General features: G+C 38.5%; 1 gene segment (V, D, J or C); it reads left to right on the top strand.

The window, feature by feature from the left end:
* The first annotated feature begins 18,516 nt into the window (after positions 1-18,516).
* LOC118497120 lies at positions 18,517-19,545 on the top strand. The segment is given in 2 exon segments: positions 18,517-18,988; positions 19,109-19,545. Coding segments are annotated over 2 exon segments (465 nt in total).
* Positions 19,546-20,449: the final 904 nt, after the last annotated feature.

Below are 20,449 nucleotides of genomic sequence, written 5' to 3'. Positions count from 1 at the left end.
AACACACACATGATAAGTTGTTCCATAAATATTTGTTAAATGCCTACCATATTCCAGGCCTTTCTACAAGTGCTCTTGATATAGAAGTGTGTTATAAGCACTATTGACCTGCCTCATTGTGGTCTCAAAATAATATAGAAGATAAACATTGAGTTCAAGGTCATGAAATCCTAAGAAATTCTAATAATTCATGACAGAATATTTCCCATATTGTTGCCAGGTAATACCTCATGGCCAGCTGAGGCAGAAATACCAGCCAGCTCCAGTGAAACATCTTTAGTGTGTCAGCTCCAGCCACACACTGGAACCACAGTCTACAGTCTTTGGTGGAAAGAGAAATCACACTTGGGGAACTAGAGGGAGCTGACACACTTAGGCTGAAGTTCCAATATGGATTTTCTTAACACAAATGAGGCCTACAAATCCTCATTGTGGGATTGGTCCCGACAGCACTATATTGATTCATCAGAATGAAGCTGTTCTAATTGCTTAGTGAACATGACAATAGGGATATAGGTTCACAGTTCCAACTGGACAGAAATTGTCTCAGTCCTAAGGTGTCAGAGAAAGGGGTGCCAGCACTGGGGAAAGGATCAGGGGGTTAGCCCTGGATGAGCTGTTGTTGGTATTTATCCCTGGTTGCAAGTCTGATGGGGTGTGTCCCTTAGAGCATAGGATTGATGCATGTCTGGGGGGAGGGGAGAAGAGGGCAAAGGGAAAGTCACAGGCATGCTCCTGGGAGGGAGAGAGCACAGGGGAACTTTATTTTGAGGTTTTTAAAAGGCTGGGAGTTTATGGGAGGTCTTGGGGAGGACCTCAAAAGAAAATTCATCAGCTTTATGCTGATGTACAAAAGTGAGATTTATTCCCTTAAACACATCCATCCTTGGTTGTGGTTGGCAAATGGTACTAATTGGATTTCTGCTATCTATCTCACTGATAGATAATGCAAGCTATTTACCCTCTGGTTGGGTAGGAAATGTGCAAATCATTTACTCAACTGTCCTTGGTTTAGGGAAGAGAAGATTTACTAGATGGCTGCAAGCTGCTTGTTTAATTGTCTCAGTTTTCAAATGTGATTCCTCAACAGCTTTGACTTGCACTCAGCTTTGGAGGAGAGTGGCTGTAGGCATGAAGCAAACAACCCCTATTTGGGGAAAAATAATTCTATATTTGGAGGCATTTACTCCTCCTGACCTTCTTCTTTTGGCTAAGGAGGGCTTCACCAAGGGCACTTTGTCCACACAAACACCAGAGGCAAACCAGTTCTGTCCAAAGTAAATATTTGCCAACTCAGTGGTTATTCGTATTGCTGAGTCATAGAAACACTGGCATTTTGCTAGAGTGTACAGTGCTAAATGGAGTACAGTATTCAATTAATGTCTGTTGAAATGAGAGTAAAATTTTGATCATTACTGAAGTGCCACATTAATTAATGGGTGCTGAATTTTTAGAGATGAATGTCTAAAATATTCTGATAACTTTGGCTCAACTTGTTTTCTATCATACCTAATGTGGTGTATATGCAATCACTCTGCACAATGGAAACAACATTGTATAATCTAATTAATGAATAAAATAAGTTAGATTATATAATGTTGCTGAATAAAATCTAAGAAAATCTTCAAAGTCACTGTTTTCATAAAAAATTGCTAGTACTGTGGGAAAAGTGATGTCTTTTACCTAGTAAGTATCTTATAAAGATCATAATTTAAAAGAAATATTAAGCCCACTTGGAAACCCATGTTATCTGATTTGTGTTGGGTGGTCTTTATTTTCAGCCCTCAGAATTCAGACAGGCAGCCTGGGGTACAGGAAAGGGCACATCTTTGAGTGATCACCTCTGAAATTTGGGATCATGGATATTTTTTCTATGAAATTTTTGTAGCTTCTAAATTGTTTAATAGAAACTCTTATTATTTTTAAAATTTATTTTAAAATTAATTTTTAAACAGAAGTAACCTGTTTCATAATATTGAAAATATCTCTGCATAATATTAAAGACTTAGAGACAACATGTGAAATTTGATGTTTAAAAAGGCCTCTAATGGGTTGTGTCTTGACCCCTTTTTCTCCCCTATTTTCTAGCACTTTTGTGTTTTTTTACAAAATAAAACCTCTTCTGATTCCCACTGATCCCACCTGCCAAGATAGAGACCATGTTAATGATTTGGATAGTTTATTGGGCTATGTCTCTTATTACCTCAGCAGAATAAATAGGAAGTATTAGATAGTGGAAAAAAACTCAGTCTTCTTATTTACACTCTACTATAACTTTCTTGCTTTCTTAACTTCCTTTTTTGTCCACATGCAGATATAGTAATGACATAGTCACAAGTAGAACAGCACACACTGTGGCACATGATCATGTTTCCTTTAGTAGGTTGTTTAGCGCTTTCATTGCCTGAGAACATGATGTTCTACCTTTCTTGGAAGGTTGCTAGAAAACCATCCTCATTCAGACTTCACCTGGAGAGTGAGAAGAAGGTAGACTCCAGACTAAGATGCTGTACATCCCCTATTTTAGGGCTATGGATTTCTCACCCAGTCAAAGGACAAGGGTGCATGCTGAGGGGCAAAAGTGTGGACTCTGCTAAATGTCTTGTGTTTCCCATCCAAGGTCCACTTTCTCTGGTTTTCCACCCTGCTGTAGGCTCCAAGAGGCTGACCCCTACAGATTACATAAATGAACGTCTTTGTTGTCTGATTTCACATAATTTTGGTCAGTGGAAGTTGTATTTCAAAGAAATTGTGACTGTTAACCTGACAAAAGAATTCCTACCTTGTGCCTATAAGCCTGTGGATCTAGGGCTCTGGGAAAAAAGAAGCAAATTCCTCCCATGGGTTAATTGGTGTAAGAGGCAATGACCTCTTCCACCTCTACCTCCACCTCTTGGTTCCTGGACATAAGCCCCTGGCTATGGGCAGAAAGTACTATATATTCCCCAAGGAAATCCTTACCTCACTCTCTTCCCACTTCCCATCCTCCTGCTGGTGCTTCTATTAACTGCTTCCAAACCACAACCAGAGGAAAAGGAAGACCACTACCACAGCCCATGAGGGTCCAATTCACAAGGAATAAGAGAAGGTAAACAGTGGTGGAGGGTCTATGTGGAGTAGTAGAAAGAAGGAATCAAGTAGTCACATAAATGGGTTATGTTTGCTCCCAAAAGAGTATAACAAATTGGGAAGAAAAAAGAATATTTATCTAGTTTGTTTAATTTCACTCTCCAGTAACCCAACAAGATCCCATCTCTAACAGAACATGATGTGCCACTGTTCCTTCAGTGACAAAACAGGAAATGAAACAATGTTGAGAGATTATAATTAAATTCTGTACTTTTCTAGTTGATGAACTTAATGAAATCATGCATGTAGATTATTTGTAATGCTGCTTTTATTGGGTTAAATGATGGATTCATAGGTATCTGTTGACTTACTAAGTAAATTATCAACACTGAAATGGAATAAAATAAATAACATAAAAAGATCTTTGATTATAGTGTTTTATATATGTTTATAGAGCTAGATGAATCAATATTATGGTTATTTCAACTCTGTGTTCTTAATATTCTTTAAAACAAAAGTGCAAAGTGGTGAAATAATACAGGCTTTTAGTAAAGACAGAGACTAGAGCAATGTCTGCCAGTTTTCTGTCAACTAAAATCCACACTCCCACATTTGTAATTGATCTCTCTTTCTGTAATTACTTAATTTATTTTCTGGCCACCTTCAAGTCAACATTGAACTGCTTCAATCACATGTTGATCAATTTTTATTCTACTGTAATCCTGTCACATTTTTAAATTGATAAATTAACTACAGAGTAATTACCAGAAATCTGTAGTTATAATTCTGAAAGTTCTAGAATTACAATTTGTAGTCTGTCATTCATAAGATTTCTTTGACTCTATTTTTCTTTACTCAAACACAGAAAAACAAATAATTAGTTTACATGTATATAATTGACTAATGCCATTCTATCAAATAGCTCAGTTCTATATGAAAATAAGGAAATGTAACTTAATGATTTTATAAGAATATTACAATAATAGGTATTGTTTATTGAATGTTCCTCATGTGCTATATACTTTATTAAGCACTTTATATACTTCATGTTATTTAATCCTTATAATCATACTGAAGGATAACTAGTATTATCATTATCTCAGTTTTATAGATATTTTATAGATACAAATGTAACACTTTGATAAGTGATTTGATAATAAAGCAAGTCTGGGATCGGAATCCAGATCTGTTGGTTATAAAATCTGTATTTTTGGTCCCAGAGGAATGTATAAAACAAAGCTTTTTGAATGGGATATTATGGGAAAACAGAGTATTTAACCATCCATTATATGCTTAGTGTTGAGTTTTTACGTCACTTGAAGCATGAGGTTCTATCCCCAGAGCCACATTAAGTTTCTTGAAATCATACCTGCAGTGTTCACTTAGAGACAATGTACAAAGAATTCTCTACAATTTCATTATGCAATCAATTTTTTTCTGACTTTTGGATTTTAGTTTTTTTATAAGAAAAAGTAGGCACAACAAGAACTGTTTATTGAGCCAGAAAAAATAAGATGGAACATGAAGACATGTTCCTTATTTATTGTGTTTGATGCCGCACTCCCCCACTCCCACTCTGCTGGAGAGTACAGAAATGTCATCCAAAGGTAAATGGAAAAGAGCACGAGGGACTTCTAAACCAATAGTGGTGACTGGATTAAGCACTCATGTGAAAGGTGGTTCAACTTTGTTTCCTGAATTTGAAATTCTCCCAGGTATACTCTTGACCTCAAGGGTAACAGCCTGAGAGTTGCTCAGAAATGAAATAATCTTTGTGGTGAGAATATGAGCGTTAGGGCCTGTGGTGGATTGGAAGCGATTGTGCCTGAGTTTGGAGAGAACAGGTTAATAGAGGAGGCCATAGCCATATAATAAAAAATCAAAAGCAGATAAATGATTTTGTGGGGCAATTTGGAGACCTCTACACAGAGCATTAATTGACTTATGAAATTTCTAATGGAGGGTGTTTATTTTCACCTTTCTCTAATATATGTAGGTGCCCACACAGAATGTCAGTTAACAGTTCAATGTTCTGTGATTCAGTCTATTGGCATCCATTTAAGGAAAGTGTACATGAAAACAGCAGGTGAAATCCGGAAGCTCAGTGGATTCCACATCCTTCATTTCCTTCCTCTCTGTTCAACCTGTTTGCTGAAGCAGGCTGAACACAGAGCAATGCTGGGATACCTAGTTTTGGATTTGAGCTGAGTTCTCTATGTGATCTTAGTTCCTTGATTTGAATGATACCAATGTATCTCCAGACAGAACATCTCTGCATCATGAGTTATCCATTGAAAACTCCAACCTGTGGTCATTCACTACTGCTAGCCTGGCTACAAGAGATCTAGAGAATCTGTAGGGGTGTTGATTCTGAAGAGACTTTCAATAAAGAGCCCTGGGGGAGTGACATGGCAACATCTATCTTCTTTTGATGAGGAGGTCAGGACTTAGCTCTCCCACCTCCATGACAAGCAAGGGAACTCCCCAGGCACTGAGGCCAGTATGCATCCAGAGCAAAGGTCTGTGTGTGTGTTGGGGTTCATAGAATTGTTTGACCTGTGTAAGTCCTGAGGGTTTGGTGGACAGAGAGAATAGTGATAACCCTCATCTGGAAAAGTCAAATGGTGACATCAGGTCATAGCAACTTTGGCAACTTGGATGACCTCTTTCACTGAAATCAACCTCTTTCACTGAAATCAACCTCTTTCACTGAAACCCACTTTATCAACAGTTTTATCTTGATAAAACAATAAAAAGAAAAATAATCTTTCTGAAAGTTTCTTATATCTAAAAAAACATAGGGTGAAAGACTGCTTTTTGTGTGTCATACAATTATATTTAAAGCTTCCATATGGTTGACCAATTAGCAAACTCAGAAATGACTGGTCTGGGCACTGGGCTCTGAGCCACCTGTTTCCCTTAGTAACACTCTGAGAGGCTCCCTTCTCCTCCTGTCCCAATCTCTTCCTGAGTCTGGTTTTGGGGCACACAGGTAGGGAAGACAGAACATTATGGCTACAAACACTTATTTTCTCTTCACAATGCTTTTCACAAATGTGAATTGTTCCACCATTTCTCAGATTGGTTGAGAAGTTTTTGTAAAACTAATGTTTTATACTTTAAAGATTTTATTTATTTATTTTTAGAGAGGGAATGGGAGGGAGAGAGGAAGAGAAATGTCAGTGTGTGGTTGCCTCTCACGCACCCCCTACTGGAGACCTGGCCTACAACCCAGGCATGTGACGTAGCCTGGGAATCATACTGGAGACCCTTTAGTTCACAGGCTAGAACTCAATCCACTGAGCCACACCAGCCAGAGCTAACATTTTATTTTTTCATAATTTGGTTTTCCTTAGAAATGCTATTTTTTGTTTAGAGTTGAAATTTGATCTATACTCTTAAAGCAACTGAAAATATTTATGGCACTAGAATAAAGGGAGCATATATTTTCTCTTAGTGTATCTAGATATAACATTTTATACATGCAAGTTACTGATAGACATCAGATCAGACTTTTGAAACCCAGATATTTCCTAAACACAACAACAGGAACAACAAAACAAAAATCATTACACTGGGTCAGTTATTGGCAATGAATTTTAATCACAAGTAACATAAAATTCTCTGTTCCTCTTTGGTCTCTAATATAAATTCCACAGAAGACATGATGACCTAATAATGAACCCTGGAAGCCCACAGTGTCATTGGAGCCAAGATAATAAACACACACACCCCTTACCATGAGTGTGACCACATCCTTCCCAGCGTGAAGCATCCTCAGTCCTGAGTCCAAGCCTCAGCCCTGGCTAGGCCTCAGCCTCAGCTTGCAGCACTTCCTGTGCTTCTCATGTTGATGCCTCAGGATGAGGAAAGAAAGGGAGTGTGATGGCTATCAAATGAACCCCCTGGTTTGACATTGTTTCCTACTGACTAGGGTACACAGAGACCATGTATGTTGAAAGGCCTGATAATTTCTAAGAGAAGGCAAGGTATGTTATTTTATTTCCCAGAGATTTCTAGTAATTGTGAAAATCTCAGGCTAAGGGCACTGGCAATGAACAAAATGGAATTCACATCAATTTTGCCATCATGGCTGCCAGATAATGTGCTAGATGCTCCATGTGTTTAGAAGCCCATGTGATCATCATAAAAACCCTGCATATAAACCTGTTTAATGGAGGAAAGAATTGATGCTTAGAGAGGGGCAGTGTCTGTCTAAACAAATAATCTGTGCTGTTTCAGTTGCACTATTAGACCACCTTAAACATCCTTAATGTTTATTATGTTTATAAAACGCACTGTTACATTTGGGGGCAAATATGGACTGTGTCAGACCTGTTTCCTCCTCCAGTAGAGCCTGGTCAAATCAATGAACAGTCGTTCTACAAGCCGTGGCTAAAGGATTCCCGTGGGAACACACTGCATTTTGCCATGTAGAATGCAAACTTTTTGCCCACATTTTTGAAGGAAATATAAAGATGAGCATTATACATGGATAGACCTAATTCAGTCTCTGTATAAGTATTTTTAATTCTTTTATTCATGTTTATGCATTAAAAGTGTAACTCCAGAAGCAAGAATGATATCCATATGCAAACTAATACCCTGGAGTACAATAATCAGTCTTGTTTGTTAAATATAAATGAATAAAAAATTGAATTAAAAAGTTAAAATGAAAGATTTTTTTCCTGAAATTTTTGACCAAAAACATGGTTGCATATTATGTATGGGAGCACATTATACATGGCAAAATATGGTGTCTGAAAGAGTTCCCTTTTTAGACAGTCTGCCTTAGGGGAAAAGGCTAAGAAAATATATACTATATATTGTTTCGTGAACTTGCTCTTACATGAATTATGAGATACATAGAGAGGGCTGAAATCTCCATAGCCTGGACTTACGTACCAATCAAAATATTTAAAGAGGATAATGTTTTGGAAATTTGTGGCCAGAATATTTTTATTTTCCCACATAAGTATGATAAATTGTAGCCCTTTTTCCATTAAGAATAAACCAGGAACCCTGGCTGGTATAGCTCAGTGGATTGAGCGCCAGCCTGTCCAATTGCAAAGGGTTGCAATTGGATTTCCAATCAGACCAAATGCCTGGGTTGTGAGCCAGATCCACAGTAGGGGCACATGTGTGAGACAACCACACATTGATGTTTCTCTCCCTGTCTTTCTCCTTCCCTTTTCTCTCTCTAAAAATAAACAAATAAAGTCTCTAAAAAAAGAATAAACCATGAAATTTACCACCCATGGAAGGATATGGAGGCTGTACTCAGGACACATTTTTTTTTCTTTTCTTTTATTTATCTTGTCCAAGTTTATCAAGATATAACTCGTATATAGGCTTGTATAACTTTAAATGGTACAATTTGTCCATAAGCAACAAAAGCACAAATAAAAAATAAGTTGACGTAAAACTAAAATGATTCTGCACAACAAAGGAAACTATCAAAAAATGAAAAGGCAACCTACATAATGGAAGAAAGTATTTGAAAATCATATATCAGAAAAGAGTTAATATCCAAAATATACACAAACACAACCAAACTTATTAAAAATAGGCATAGGAATTGAAGAGATATTTTTTCAAAGAAGACATAAGAAATGACCACCGGGCACATAAAAAGATGTGATATCACTAATCATCAGGGAATTTCAAATACAAACCACAATGAGCTTTCACTCGTACCTGCTAAAATGGCATTTATCCAAAGACAAGAGATAACAAGCATGGTGAGGATGTGGTGAAAAAGAAACCCTGGAGCACTGTTGGCAGAATTATAAATTGGTACAGCTCTAACCAAATATCAAATTGGGTCCTGCTGCCTGCCCCCCATAGGCAAATTTCGGAGGCAGGGGTTTAATGAAAAAGGAGTCTTTTATTCAAAAGCTACACAGTTTTGGAAGAATGACAGGCTTCTGCCTCATAGTCCATTTCCTCTAAAACACCCAAAGAAATATAACCCTGCTACCCTCTGTCAGGAGACTCCCAGAGTTCCTCCTTCCATTTAAAATTACCGTCTTTTGGAAATCACAGATTACTGCAGCATGGTCATCCACATGGTTCCCCAAGGAAGGGAAAGAGAATAAGTCTCTCCCTTTCCTTTGTTTAAATCTCCATCCCATAATTCCATGTGCCCAAGAAGTGTACAGCTCTCAAGCCAATCCTGTCCTTTTTCAGTTTTTACTGTCAGGTCTGCCCCTCCCCCTGCCATGAATCTGCCTAAGGCTAGGAAGTGTGGTCACTGCGCCCCATTAGCTAATTTACTGTAACCTTGGGAAACCACTTCCTATGGCACCTCTTCGATCTCCCAGCACCATGCTTATATCACAGCCACTGAGTAAAATAGTATGGTGTCTCTTAAAAATAAATAAATAAATAAATAAATAAATAAATAAATAAAACTATATTATGATTTAACAATGCCTTTGGTAGGTATATATCCAAAGGAGATGAAAGGAAGATCTTGAAGGGTTATCTGCATTCCCGTGCTTATTGCAGCATATTTACAGTTGTGTGTTATGGAAAGAAACTAAGTGTATGTGAATAGAAAAACAGATTAAAAAGATGAGGTATATATGCAATTAAAGGTTACTTAGCCATGAGAAACAAGGAAATCCTGCCTTTTGTCACAACTTGGATGAATCTTGAGGGCATTATGCTAAATCACATACTTGATACAGAGAAAGAAAAATGCCATATAATCTCTTTATATTAGGCATCAAAATAAGCCAAACTCATGGAAACAGAGGGTAGAGTGGTGGTTACCAGGGGCTGGAGGGTGGGGGAAATGGGGAAATATTAGACAAAGGGTGTAAACTTCCAGTTAGAACAAGTTCTGGGGATCTAAGGTTCAGCATAGTAATTATAGCTACTAATACTCTATCAGATATCAAACTTGACATTTGACATGTTCCATTTTGAGTTAATCATGAGATAATGGGCTTGAAAACCAGGTTTGATGAAAAAGGGTTTTCCAAATTTTCAAATATCCTATTTTAAGGTCAATGCAAGCTGGCAAACTAGGAACAAAGAATTTAAGTAGAGGTCTAGATATAGTTAAGTGGGGAGGTGGCAACAGGGAAGTTAGCATCTGCTCTAGAGGGAGGGGTAGCACTGCCAGTGTGATGTTTGTGAGATAAGGGGGAGGGCAAGAGGAGTTGCCTTTCTGCTTCCCTTGACTCTGAGGGTCTTACCCAGAGAGGACAGAACTTCAACAAAAACTCGAAATAGATGGAGAGAGAATCTGAGATTATCTGGTGATAGCAAGCTCCCTCAGCATGGCCACAGTAAGAAAAACAACATGAATAGTGAGGGCATTTACAAAAGTGAGGGCAGCACTGCTTTCCCCACAGCTTCACGTGTAGCAGGCCCTAATGCCTCTCAGGTCTCTAAGAGGGTGAGAGGTGCTGAGAGGACCAGGGCATGCAGCACCTGGGATTTGGATGAGAAGCTGCCGGGTGGGAACTTTGTACCCAAGGGCATAGTGTGGGGTCAGTAGTTGGTTCAGGTCTGGTTATTGCCCCAGCCAATTCAGAGGAAGAGGCTAAATCCCGAAGATGAGCAGGGCAGAGAGCTGAAAGTTTGAGAGGATGTGGGGGGTGGCAGACACTCCCATTCCTCCCATATGCATTAATGCCACCCTGGGGACTAGCCAAGTAAGAGTGAGAAACATAGAAAACATAAAGAAGCTACCAAAAGAGACTGAACTACCTGTAAGAGACTGTTCTAAACAGATGGAAACTGTTTCATTATATATGATGTATAGTATCTTAAGAATATGAGTTTCAGAGTCAGACCTTCTGATGCAAATTATTGTTCTGCCAGTTATACCTGTAAGGCTTGGAACAAGATGCTGCTCTGTCAAAGCCTCCATTTTCTCATCTAAAAAAACGAGAACAATATTAACAGCACAAAATAGGTTTATGCAGATTAAATGAGATAATGTTTGCAGTACATTGCCAAAGTGTTTGTAGTACATTGCCTGCCACTTAGAATGTTTTAATTGTCAAATGCTATTAATATTATGAGAGGTAAATGCAACAAAATACTTATTTTCTGAAAGTGTTTAATAAGTAAAAGATAATTTACAACTTTACTTCCTTGTTTGAAGGAATTTTTTTCCTCAGGGATGTTTCTGAAGTGGCCATTTATCTTCCTTTTTGTGTCATAACGTTTAAAACCTTTATCTAAGTTTAAATAATTTCCCACCATTATAAGTCAACTTTCCAGTGTTGTCAGCTTTCCAGTGTTGTCATCTCAGAAGTGGTATTTATCGGACAAGAGGGAAAATAGGGCAGTTGCCTCAGGAAAAAATCTAGCCATAGTAAGCCAGCTTTTTCCTCTCTTTTCTTCACGAGAAGACCCAAGCTAGTGTGAGTTCACATCTGCTTCACACAGGAGGACTGGACATAAGCTTCAGGGACAACTGTTGTCCAGAGTTCAAGAAGTTCCAGCACATACAATGCTTTCAAAGATAATCATAAGGGAATGAGTTGATAGTATAGGGGAGTTAAATTCTTTAAAAATGGTATTAGTATTAATAATAATGTCTAATAATCACTGAAAATTTACTGTATGCCAGAATCCAGACAAGGTAGCCTTCATAGTTATTTAATCTGCACAACCTTTTGAGACAGACATTATTACTGCATCAGGTTTCAAGTGAAGAATCTGAGGCATAAAGGGATTAAGAAATTTGCACAGGGTCAGGCAACTTCTAAGTGACAGAGATGAATAGTGATTAGCTGCAGACATTGAAAAATGCATCAGTGGCATGCGAAGTTGCTCAGAATATAATGTGAACTCAAAGAAAAGGAGCACAAAACCCTGTACATGTTCCATGTGTAACTTAAATATATTTATCATCCACAAAAATCAAATTACTATCCTTTTATATGTGGAGAAGAATTCTATACATTAACACCATAATGACAAATAGATTTGGTTTTGGTGTTATACAGTTATATTAACTCCTATCTTACCTCGTTTCTCTGAGTTTCTTCAATAAGTATGTTTAGCAGCATGTTCCAAGACACCTCCAAGGATCCCTCACATTTATGCCAAAGAGCCCTACATAGACCACCAGCTGTATCTTGATGTCATGAAGCCCACAGAAAGGAGTAATTTCTGACCAGCAGCCAGCACTAAAGGCCCAAGGTCCTGCTAACCCACCACTTCCTTCCCTCTCCCCAATCTAGGCTACACCTACTTGCTGCTGACATAAGTTGCCCTGCCACCCAGTCTCCACTTTCCTGCTTCTCTTTGAGGACACAGTCTGTTCACAGGATGTCCCTGCTGGAAGCATTCACCTTCTTGTCCTTCTGGACGCGTGAGTAACAGTCCCTGACCATTTCAGTCTAGATGAGAGAGCAAAGAAATTCTTTATCATTTCTTATATTGTCAGAAGTTCATTGGAAATTCTCTTCTTTCACATACAGTTGGACTTGGGTTATCAAAATTGGAGCAGTCTCAGATATCCATTTCCACAGAAATAAAGAAAAGTGTTGTCATACTTTGCAAGGTATCAAGCACAAATTTTGAAAATGACATCATTTACTGGTACTGGCAAAAACCAAATCAGGCTTTGGAACATCTGATTTATGTGAGCTCAACAAAAAGCCCAGCTCGAAGTAACCGAGGTGGGAAGAACAACAAAATTGAGGCAAGAAAGAATTCTCAAAGTCTCACTTCAATGCTGACCATAAATTTCATAGAAAAAGAGGATGTGGCCATTTACTACTGTGCTGGCTGGACTCACACTACTAGAACTGTTGAGACAACCCACACAATATCCTCTGCCTGGACCTGTGCCCACCTACATCCTTCCCAACAGTGGCAACCACAACCAGCAACACCCTCTCCATCTGGGCTCCTGAAGTCAGCCTTGCCTTGTCTGCAGCATTTCCTGAGCTCTTCAGGAAGCCATCTTAGAGTATGCTTCCACATAGCTCCCAGTTAATTACAAGGATTGTGCTTCCACAGCTTTATTTGACAATACATCTCAATTAATTAAAGCGTTGTGTGGGGACAGAAAGCACAGGCTGTGCCACAGTCCACCATCTCACCTTGCAGAAACTCTCAGTAAATGATCAGGGTGGCTGGAGCCATTATTATCATGCATACTCAAGACAATCCCTTGGCAATACAACTGTTACTGGTCCATTTTACAACTAAAAAAATTAAGCTTAGAGAGTTTAGTCTTAAAGATCATCCAAAAGTGAGAGGTCCATGCTTTTGAACTGGACTGTGAAACACACTGTTAAGTTTAAAGGCTGCAATATTTTAAGTACACACTAAATTATCCTGATTAAATTAGGATAGAGCAATGCCAGTTTTCTGGGAGATGTGGGAAAAAATGTTTCTACCAGCACGATGGCATCAGACCAAAGCCTCAAATTCATTGGGGATGTTAGATGAGCCCACATTGTGGGGCAACACTTGATTTTGCCTGTGAAAGAAGAGAGAGAACCTGTCATGATCAGAAGGCTTCATATCACATGCATAAATGGACATTAGCCCTAGTCAGGTGGCTTAGTTGGTTCAAACACTTTCCTTTACACAAAAGAGTGGAGGGTTCGTTCCTCAGTCACAGCACATACTTAGGTTGGAGGTTTGATCTCAAGCTGGGGTGTATACTGGAGGCTACAGATCAATGTTTCACATCAATGTTTTTCTCTCTGCAGCCCTACCTTTCTGTCCCTCTAAAATGTATAAACATATCCTTGGGTGAGGATTTTTTAAAAAGACATTTTTTAAATATATCCCTCTCTGTGACACAGTGTTATGAAAGAGTTTCAAGGTCCAGGATAAGTAGAGGCCGACCCCCTTCTCACAATTTGCGCTGTTATTCATTTTAGCAATTTCAGTTCTGTCTCCTCTTGAGGGCGCCCTGGTTATAATGGAAATTTCATACTCTGAGTTGTAATCTGTATGGTGACATCTGGTTAATTATAAAAGAAAATGCTGCATTGTATTTCAAATGAAAATGCCTATCACTTGTAAAATGAGGTATGAATTATGTCGGTTTGAGACTTCGGTTTGCTTTTTATTTTTAAGTATATTTTATTCATTACTCTATTATAGCTTTCCCAATTTTTTGTCTCCTCTCCCCCTTCATCCTGCACCCCACATTCTCCAGTATTCTCCCCCTTAGTTCATGTCCATGAGTTGTACATATATGTCTTTGGATTCTCCATTTCCTATACTATTCTTAACATCCTCCTGTCTATTTTGTGCCTACCAATTATGCTTCTTATTCCCCACACCTTTCCCCCCAATCTCTTCCTTCTCACTAGTTTGCCTTTTTAAAAAAAGTAAAATACCGATGGTGGGTGGATGGTGCAGTTGGTTAGAGTGTCAACCGTACACCACAAGGTTGCAGGTTTCATGCCCTGTCTGGTCATATACCTAACTGAGGGTTCAGTCTCTGTTGGGGTACACATAGAAGGCAATGAATTGATGTTCTCCCTCACATCAATGTCTCTCTCTCTCTTGAAAATAAATAAATATATCCTTGGGTGAGATTAAAAAATTGTAAAATACTCGACGTTTCATACTCCTGAGTACTGAAGCCAAAGAAATTAACTCCTGAGTACTGAAGCCAAAGAAATTAACGGAAGTACCAAGTGTAACTTTGTGACACAAAACTACACCGTCACATTTTTGAAATAATGTTTCTATAGCATGAAAATAAAGGAGGAAACAGATTAGTCTAAAACAGAATTAAGTTACCTATAAGAACTGCCTCCACCCAACCTACACAGACATTCCTGTCTAGGTCCTGAAGCATATTTCCTGTCAGTTCAGCACATGTGAGTCATCAGAACCCCCTGAAATGCTGAGATCTGCATCAGGTTGCACATGCCCCCATGGGACCACTTCCTTTTCTCACACCCTCCTCTCCCTGCCCTGGACACCCCAATCAGGATCCTCAATTTCCCACCCTCTCCCTGGTGACACAGTCTGGCAGACAGTAGGATGTCACTACTGGGAACATTCATATTTTTCCCTCTGGGGGCTTGTGAGTTGCTCTTCAATTTATTTGACCATGGATTAGTGATGAAAAGATTTTTAATGTTTCTGTTTCTGTGTCTGATGTCCATGGGGATTTCCACTTTTCCTTTGCAGTGGGACATGTGAGTTACAGCTGGAGCCACCTAAGATGTGAATTCCCAGAGCAATAGAAAGAGTGTTCATATTTTGAAAGATGTCCACTGAAGACATTAAAAATACAGTTGTACACTGGTATCAGAAGCAACCACACCAAATTATGACATACCTGAAGTCTACATCTCAACAAATATCCCAGCTTCAGTTCAGCTAGGTGAGAAAAAAAATACATTTGAGGCAAGAAAAAGTTTTCAAAAGTCTACGTTGGTCCTTGCCATGAACTTCATGGGAAAACATGTGGCCATTGACTAGTGTGCTTCTGGGACCCATAGCGCAGCAACAGCCTACTTGTGTTTGTTCACATGTTAGGCCCCACCTTGAACAGGAAGCATTCTGACCATGGTCTTCTCAAACTTCATGTAGCACACTTCCTTATGAATTAAATCCTGACTGGCAATGAATAGGCCCCATTAATCATATCACCATCTAGACTCTTCCACTAACAGGAGTGGCTCAGGCTGAGAGAGGGAAGCATTGTATGTCAGCTGTCCTAGATAGAGCACATTGCCACAGATGATTATCATAACACTCCAGCACTATAACAATTATTTGTCCATTTTACAGATAAAACATTAAATCTCTGAGAGTTCAATTGATTAGTCAAAGACAAGTTCATATGTTTTGAACTAGACCATGAGGCTACCCTGGAAATGTAAACATCATGATTCTATAACAAACAACCTACTTGAGGTCAACTTGGGATGGAAGCAGTGTCTTTTTTTCTGGAGCAGGAGGAAGGTAGTTCCTCACTTCACATTCAGGGCTGTAGGAATATGATGTCATCAGAATACAGGTCCAATATCCCGGGGTCATTTGATGAATCCATCACATTATGGGTGACCCTTGGCTCTGCCAATGAACGAAGAGTGAGAATGGGCCCAAGGAAGGAACAATTAATAATTTTTTTCTGTAAGAGAGATGTCTATTAGTGTTCTTAATTCTTTGCACATATGAAATTCTTCAACCCTCACTGTAACCTGTGAGGTCTGTTCTCTTATGACTATGAACCCATTTGGCTCATGACATAAATGAGATATGTATCCTGAGAACTTGTCCAAGTCATACATTTGATGCAAATCAAAGTAGGACTGAACCCACATAATCTAGCCCCAGAGTCTAGCACCTCATCATTAGAGGAAAGAAATGCTATGCATTGTTCCTACACCATGCAGAAAACAAAACTAACCTTTGTGAAACATTCCCTGACACAATTTGAACCATGTGACAAGGATTTCAGTGATCAGGAGTCTTCACAGAATACATAAAATGTCAATAAATTCTCATTTTGTTTTCCAAATGACTACCTTTTAATTCACTCACTTTTCTTATATAGTACATGCTGGCACCCCATGCAAGAATATGGACACCACTTTGCATCTGTGCTGTACATAGTCCTTTACTTATGTGATAATTTCTAAGTTTATGATAACATATTCATCCCCATCATCTATTCTTCTAAGGACCCAGTTCTAGTTCTCAACTCAGGGAAGCCATTGGAAGAAAGAAAGGAGATTCACAAGAAAAGCTATTATAGATCAGCATGTCAACCTTTTTTATCTGACCTCAGAGCCACTCAATCTTTTGTGATTACATCCTATGTGACTCCTGGCCATCTTATTCTCTCTCTGTGTACTACAGTTGATTTCTTGAACCTGCATATGACCTTACTGATTATAAAACTGTTAATAAAAGCAAGGGTAGAGAGAAAGACCTGAGAGAATCCCAAAGAATCTGAGAACATAAGCCCTTTTCGGACAGGAATGCACAGACAAGCTTGTCGATATACTGCTGCTACCTTCTTACAGGGTTGTCTCATTTAGTAATCAAAAGAGACTCATAGAGCAGTAATGAGATGCTGACAGTGATACACTCTGCTGTTTTCAGATCTTAGAAGAAAACTCACCAGCAGATTTTTGTATGTCAGACTAAATGATGATTTACAGGGAAAGAGACACCTGATTTACATTGCATTCAAAGAATAAACTACAATGCAGCCATTGGAAAAATATTTTATGGATTTATTACTAAAATTTAAAATATTTGCAATATAATAGAAATAAAAATTCATGAGTATATAATAACTTTTGACAGTAAAACTTTTTGTATTGATAGAAGAATAATTAAAGGGGGAAAGGAATTTTCTAAAACTTTAAGAATGATTATTCCTGAGGAAATAGATGGCTTTATTTCTCCTATGTACTTTGATTAACTTACATATTTTTCTGAATGAGTTACTAGAGTTGCATTGTAAAAATATACAGCAAGGTATTTTGTCTTGTTTGATAATAAGACAAATAATAACACTTTATAACATCATTGAAGACTCCTGATGTGCCAAGTACTAATATTTGAATGTTTTGTGCATTACCCTTGTGCAATGTGCCTCCTAACACCTCTGAAAGATATGTAGGCAACATGTTTATGAGGCAAGTGAGGCACGAGTAGCCTAAGTAACACACAAATGTCAGATCGGGCTAAGTGGTATGGAAAGGTATTGAATTATAACTTTGGTTACTAAATAACACTCACATAGACTATTTAATGACTTCCAAATTTCTCACTACAATATGTTAACCAAAAGAGGAGAATATAAAGCCAAATATTCAAGCCCAACTAATGTTTATATATAATCAAAAGAAATCCTATTTCTATACATAAATATGTAGAGAAAAATTCAAAATAATAGTAAAGTGTGGGGACATTTTACTGTCATTTTGTATACCTCCTTTTACTCAGGCATTCATTAGTGAACAACTATTGAGTTCTTGTGTTTCCCCAATCTGGGACTTTTAATCACTTCTTTTTGCCATGTTCTCATTGCCATATGGAGAATATCATAGCAGCTACCTCACAAGAGTGTTGTTGAGAGGATTAAATAAAATAAGCAAACATTTAGAACACCGTCTTATAAATAATAGTTTCTAAATGAATATTAGATGCTATATTAATTTGAAAGCTTATTATTACATATTAAATATAACATGGCTTTGAAAATACTCTTACATGTGGCACAGTGTTCATGAGACAGTTTGAAGGTCCAGAATGGGAAGTTGAGTCCCCAGATTGCTCTGTCTCCTCTACCTGCCAGCAACTGCAGTCTAGCCCTTTCGAAAAGGCACCCAGATTGTAAGTGAAGTTTGGTTGTCCTGAGTCATAGTCTGTGTGTTGACATATTGATTAATTAAAAAAAAACAGAAATTTTCCAGTGATTGGGCATATGGAATCTTAAATAATGTCAATGAAGTATTCCAGCTTCTGATTTTGTTTTTTGGTATTAAAGAAAAATAAAGGTCAATTTTCATACCCAAATCCTGAATCCACAGAAAGATTCACATAGGATCTGAACACAATTTGTACGTCTTCACATTTCTGAAGTAATGTTTCTATGTCATGGTATTTCACAGGGAATGGCTGAGTGGGTGTGAGAACCATCCCTGCCCCAACCCAGACAGATACATTTATTCCAGGACTTTTTTTCTAGATCACAACACTCTTATCCTATTCTCCCAGCACTCATGGGAGAGAGGAAGCCCCGAACTGCTCATCTATATAGCAGATCATGAAGAACCCCAGGGAACTGTCTGAGCCACCACTTCCTGCTATAAACAAGACAGAACCCCACCCTCCTGACACTGGTCTGCTAACAGGGACCTCACTTTCTTACCTTCTCCCTGGGGAGCCAGCCTGGAGTGCAGGATGTTACTACTGGAAGCAGTCATCTTCTTCTCCCTCTGGCCTTGTGAGTTACCCATATCTTTAGGTCTAAAAGAGAGACAGAAGAACTTCTTTATTGTTATCTCTTTACATGCCATTTGTTCATGAAGATTTATTGATTTATTGATTTAATTTTTTTCTGCAGTTGGCCTTGGGCAGTTAAAGTTGGAGCAATCTGAAATATCAATTTCCAGGTCAAGAGATAAAAGTGCCCATATATCTTGTAAGGTGTTTTCTAGCACCTTTAGCACAGACTACATACACTGGTATCGGCAGAAACCAGATCAAGGTATAGAACATTTAATACATGCTTACTCAAACACCCCTACTCGTGGGAAGAACAACAAATTTGAGGCAAGTAAAAATCTTCACACTTTCACTTCCACCTTGAAAATAAATTTCTTGGAGAAAGAAGATGAGGCCGTGTACTTCTGTGCCTGTTGGACTGACACCCACAATGTTAGAGTTGCCAAGATTCCTGCACAAGAACCATCTTCAGCCTGTGCCCCCACACATCCTTCTCAACATGGGCAACACAGAGGCCGCACAGCTGGGCACCCAGCCTGAGACAGTTCTGAACACAGAACTTGAGTTGTGTATTACTCTTTTGACTGTGGAGAATACTCCTAATGTAAATGATATGGCTCATATTCAAAGAGGAAATCATCAAGTGGCAGGAAACATGGCTGTGATATTATATCTTTTGGAAACACCACAACATGTTTGTGAAGTAATGATCATTTTTCCCCATTTACTTTTAATAATTTGAGGTTAGAGAGATAAAATTACTTTCAAAACCCAAAACCCCATACTGCTTCAACCCTGTCAGTCCATCCTGAAGATGTTCAGTGTCTTATTTACTGCACACATTTTGGGGTGGGTGTGGGATGGAGTGCTTGCCCTCTCCTCCCAGGGGGAGGAAGATTATTCATTCTAGATTGATGGATGTGTCACAGCCTGACCAGCACACTTCCCTTTGCTCAGGCCTCAGATCCCCTGGGATCATTAGATGATCACACAACAGAGTGGATACTCATCAGGATCCCTTTCCTTAGGATCGTTCTGTGATCCTGGGAGGATCGTAGTGTTCATTCACTCAGAGCTGCTGCTCTTTCTCAGGTACTGTTCTAATTCATCTCATGTTTGTGACAATCTTGACATACTATCATGATTCACTCTTGACAAGGAAATAAGCATAGAGATGTTATTTACTTTGTCTGTGGTCACTGAGATACTAAGTGCAGATGGAAGGCTGAACTTCTGTCTTCAGTGACTGTCCTTGCAACCAGCATGTTACCTGCCTCTGAAACACAGGAAGTAGAAATGGCATCTAGTCTGTAGTTCCCACATCTAAAGAGAAAACAAACTCTCACTCACAAAATAATTACTATTCTAAGCTGTGTCTAAGTATTATCTTCCTAGAAATCATATAAATACTATTGTTGATTTGACTTTCAAAATATGAGAGTCAAATATGAAACAAAAA

Source organism: Phyllostomus discolor, chromosome 10 (assembly GCF_004126475.2).
Source record: "Phyllostomus discolor isolate MPI-MPIP mPhyDis1 chromosome 10, mPhyDis1.pri.v3, whole genome shotgun sequence".
Taxonomy (NCBI): Eukaryota; Metazoa; Chordata; class Mammalia; order Chiroptera; family Phyllostomidae; genus Phyllostomus; species Phyllostomus discolor.
This window is presented reverse-complemented; position numbering and strand designations above follow the sequence as displayed.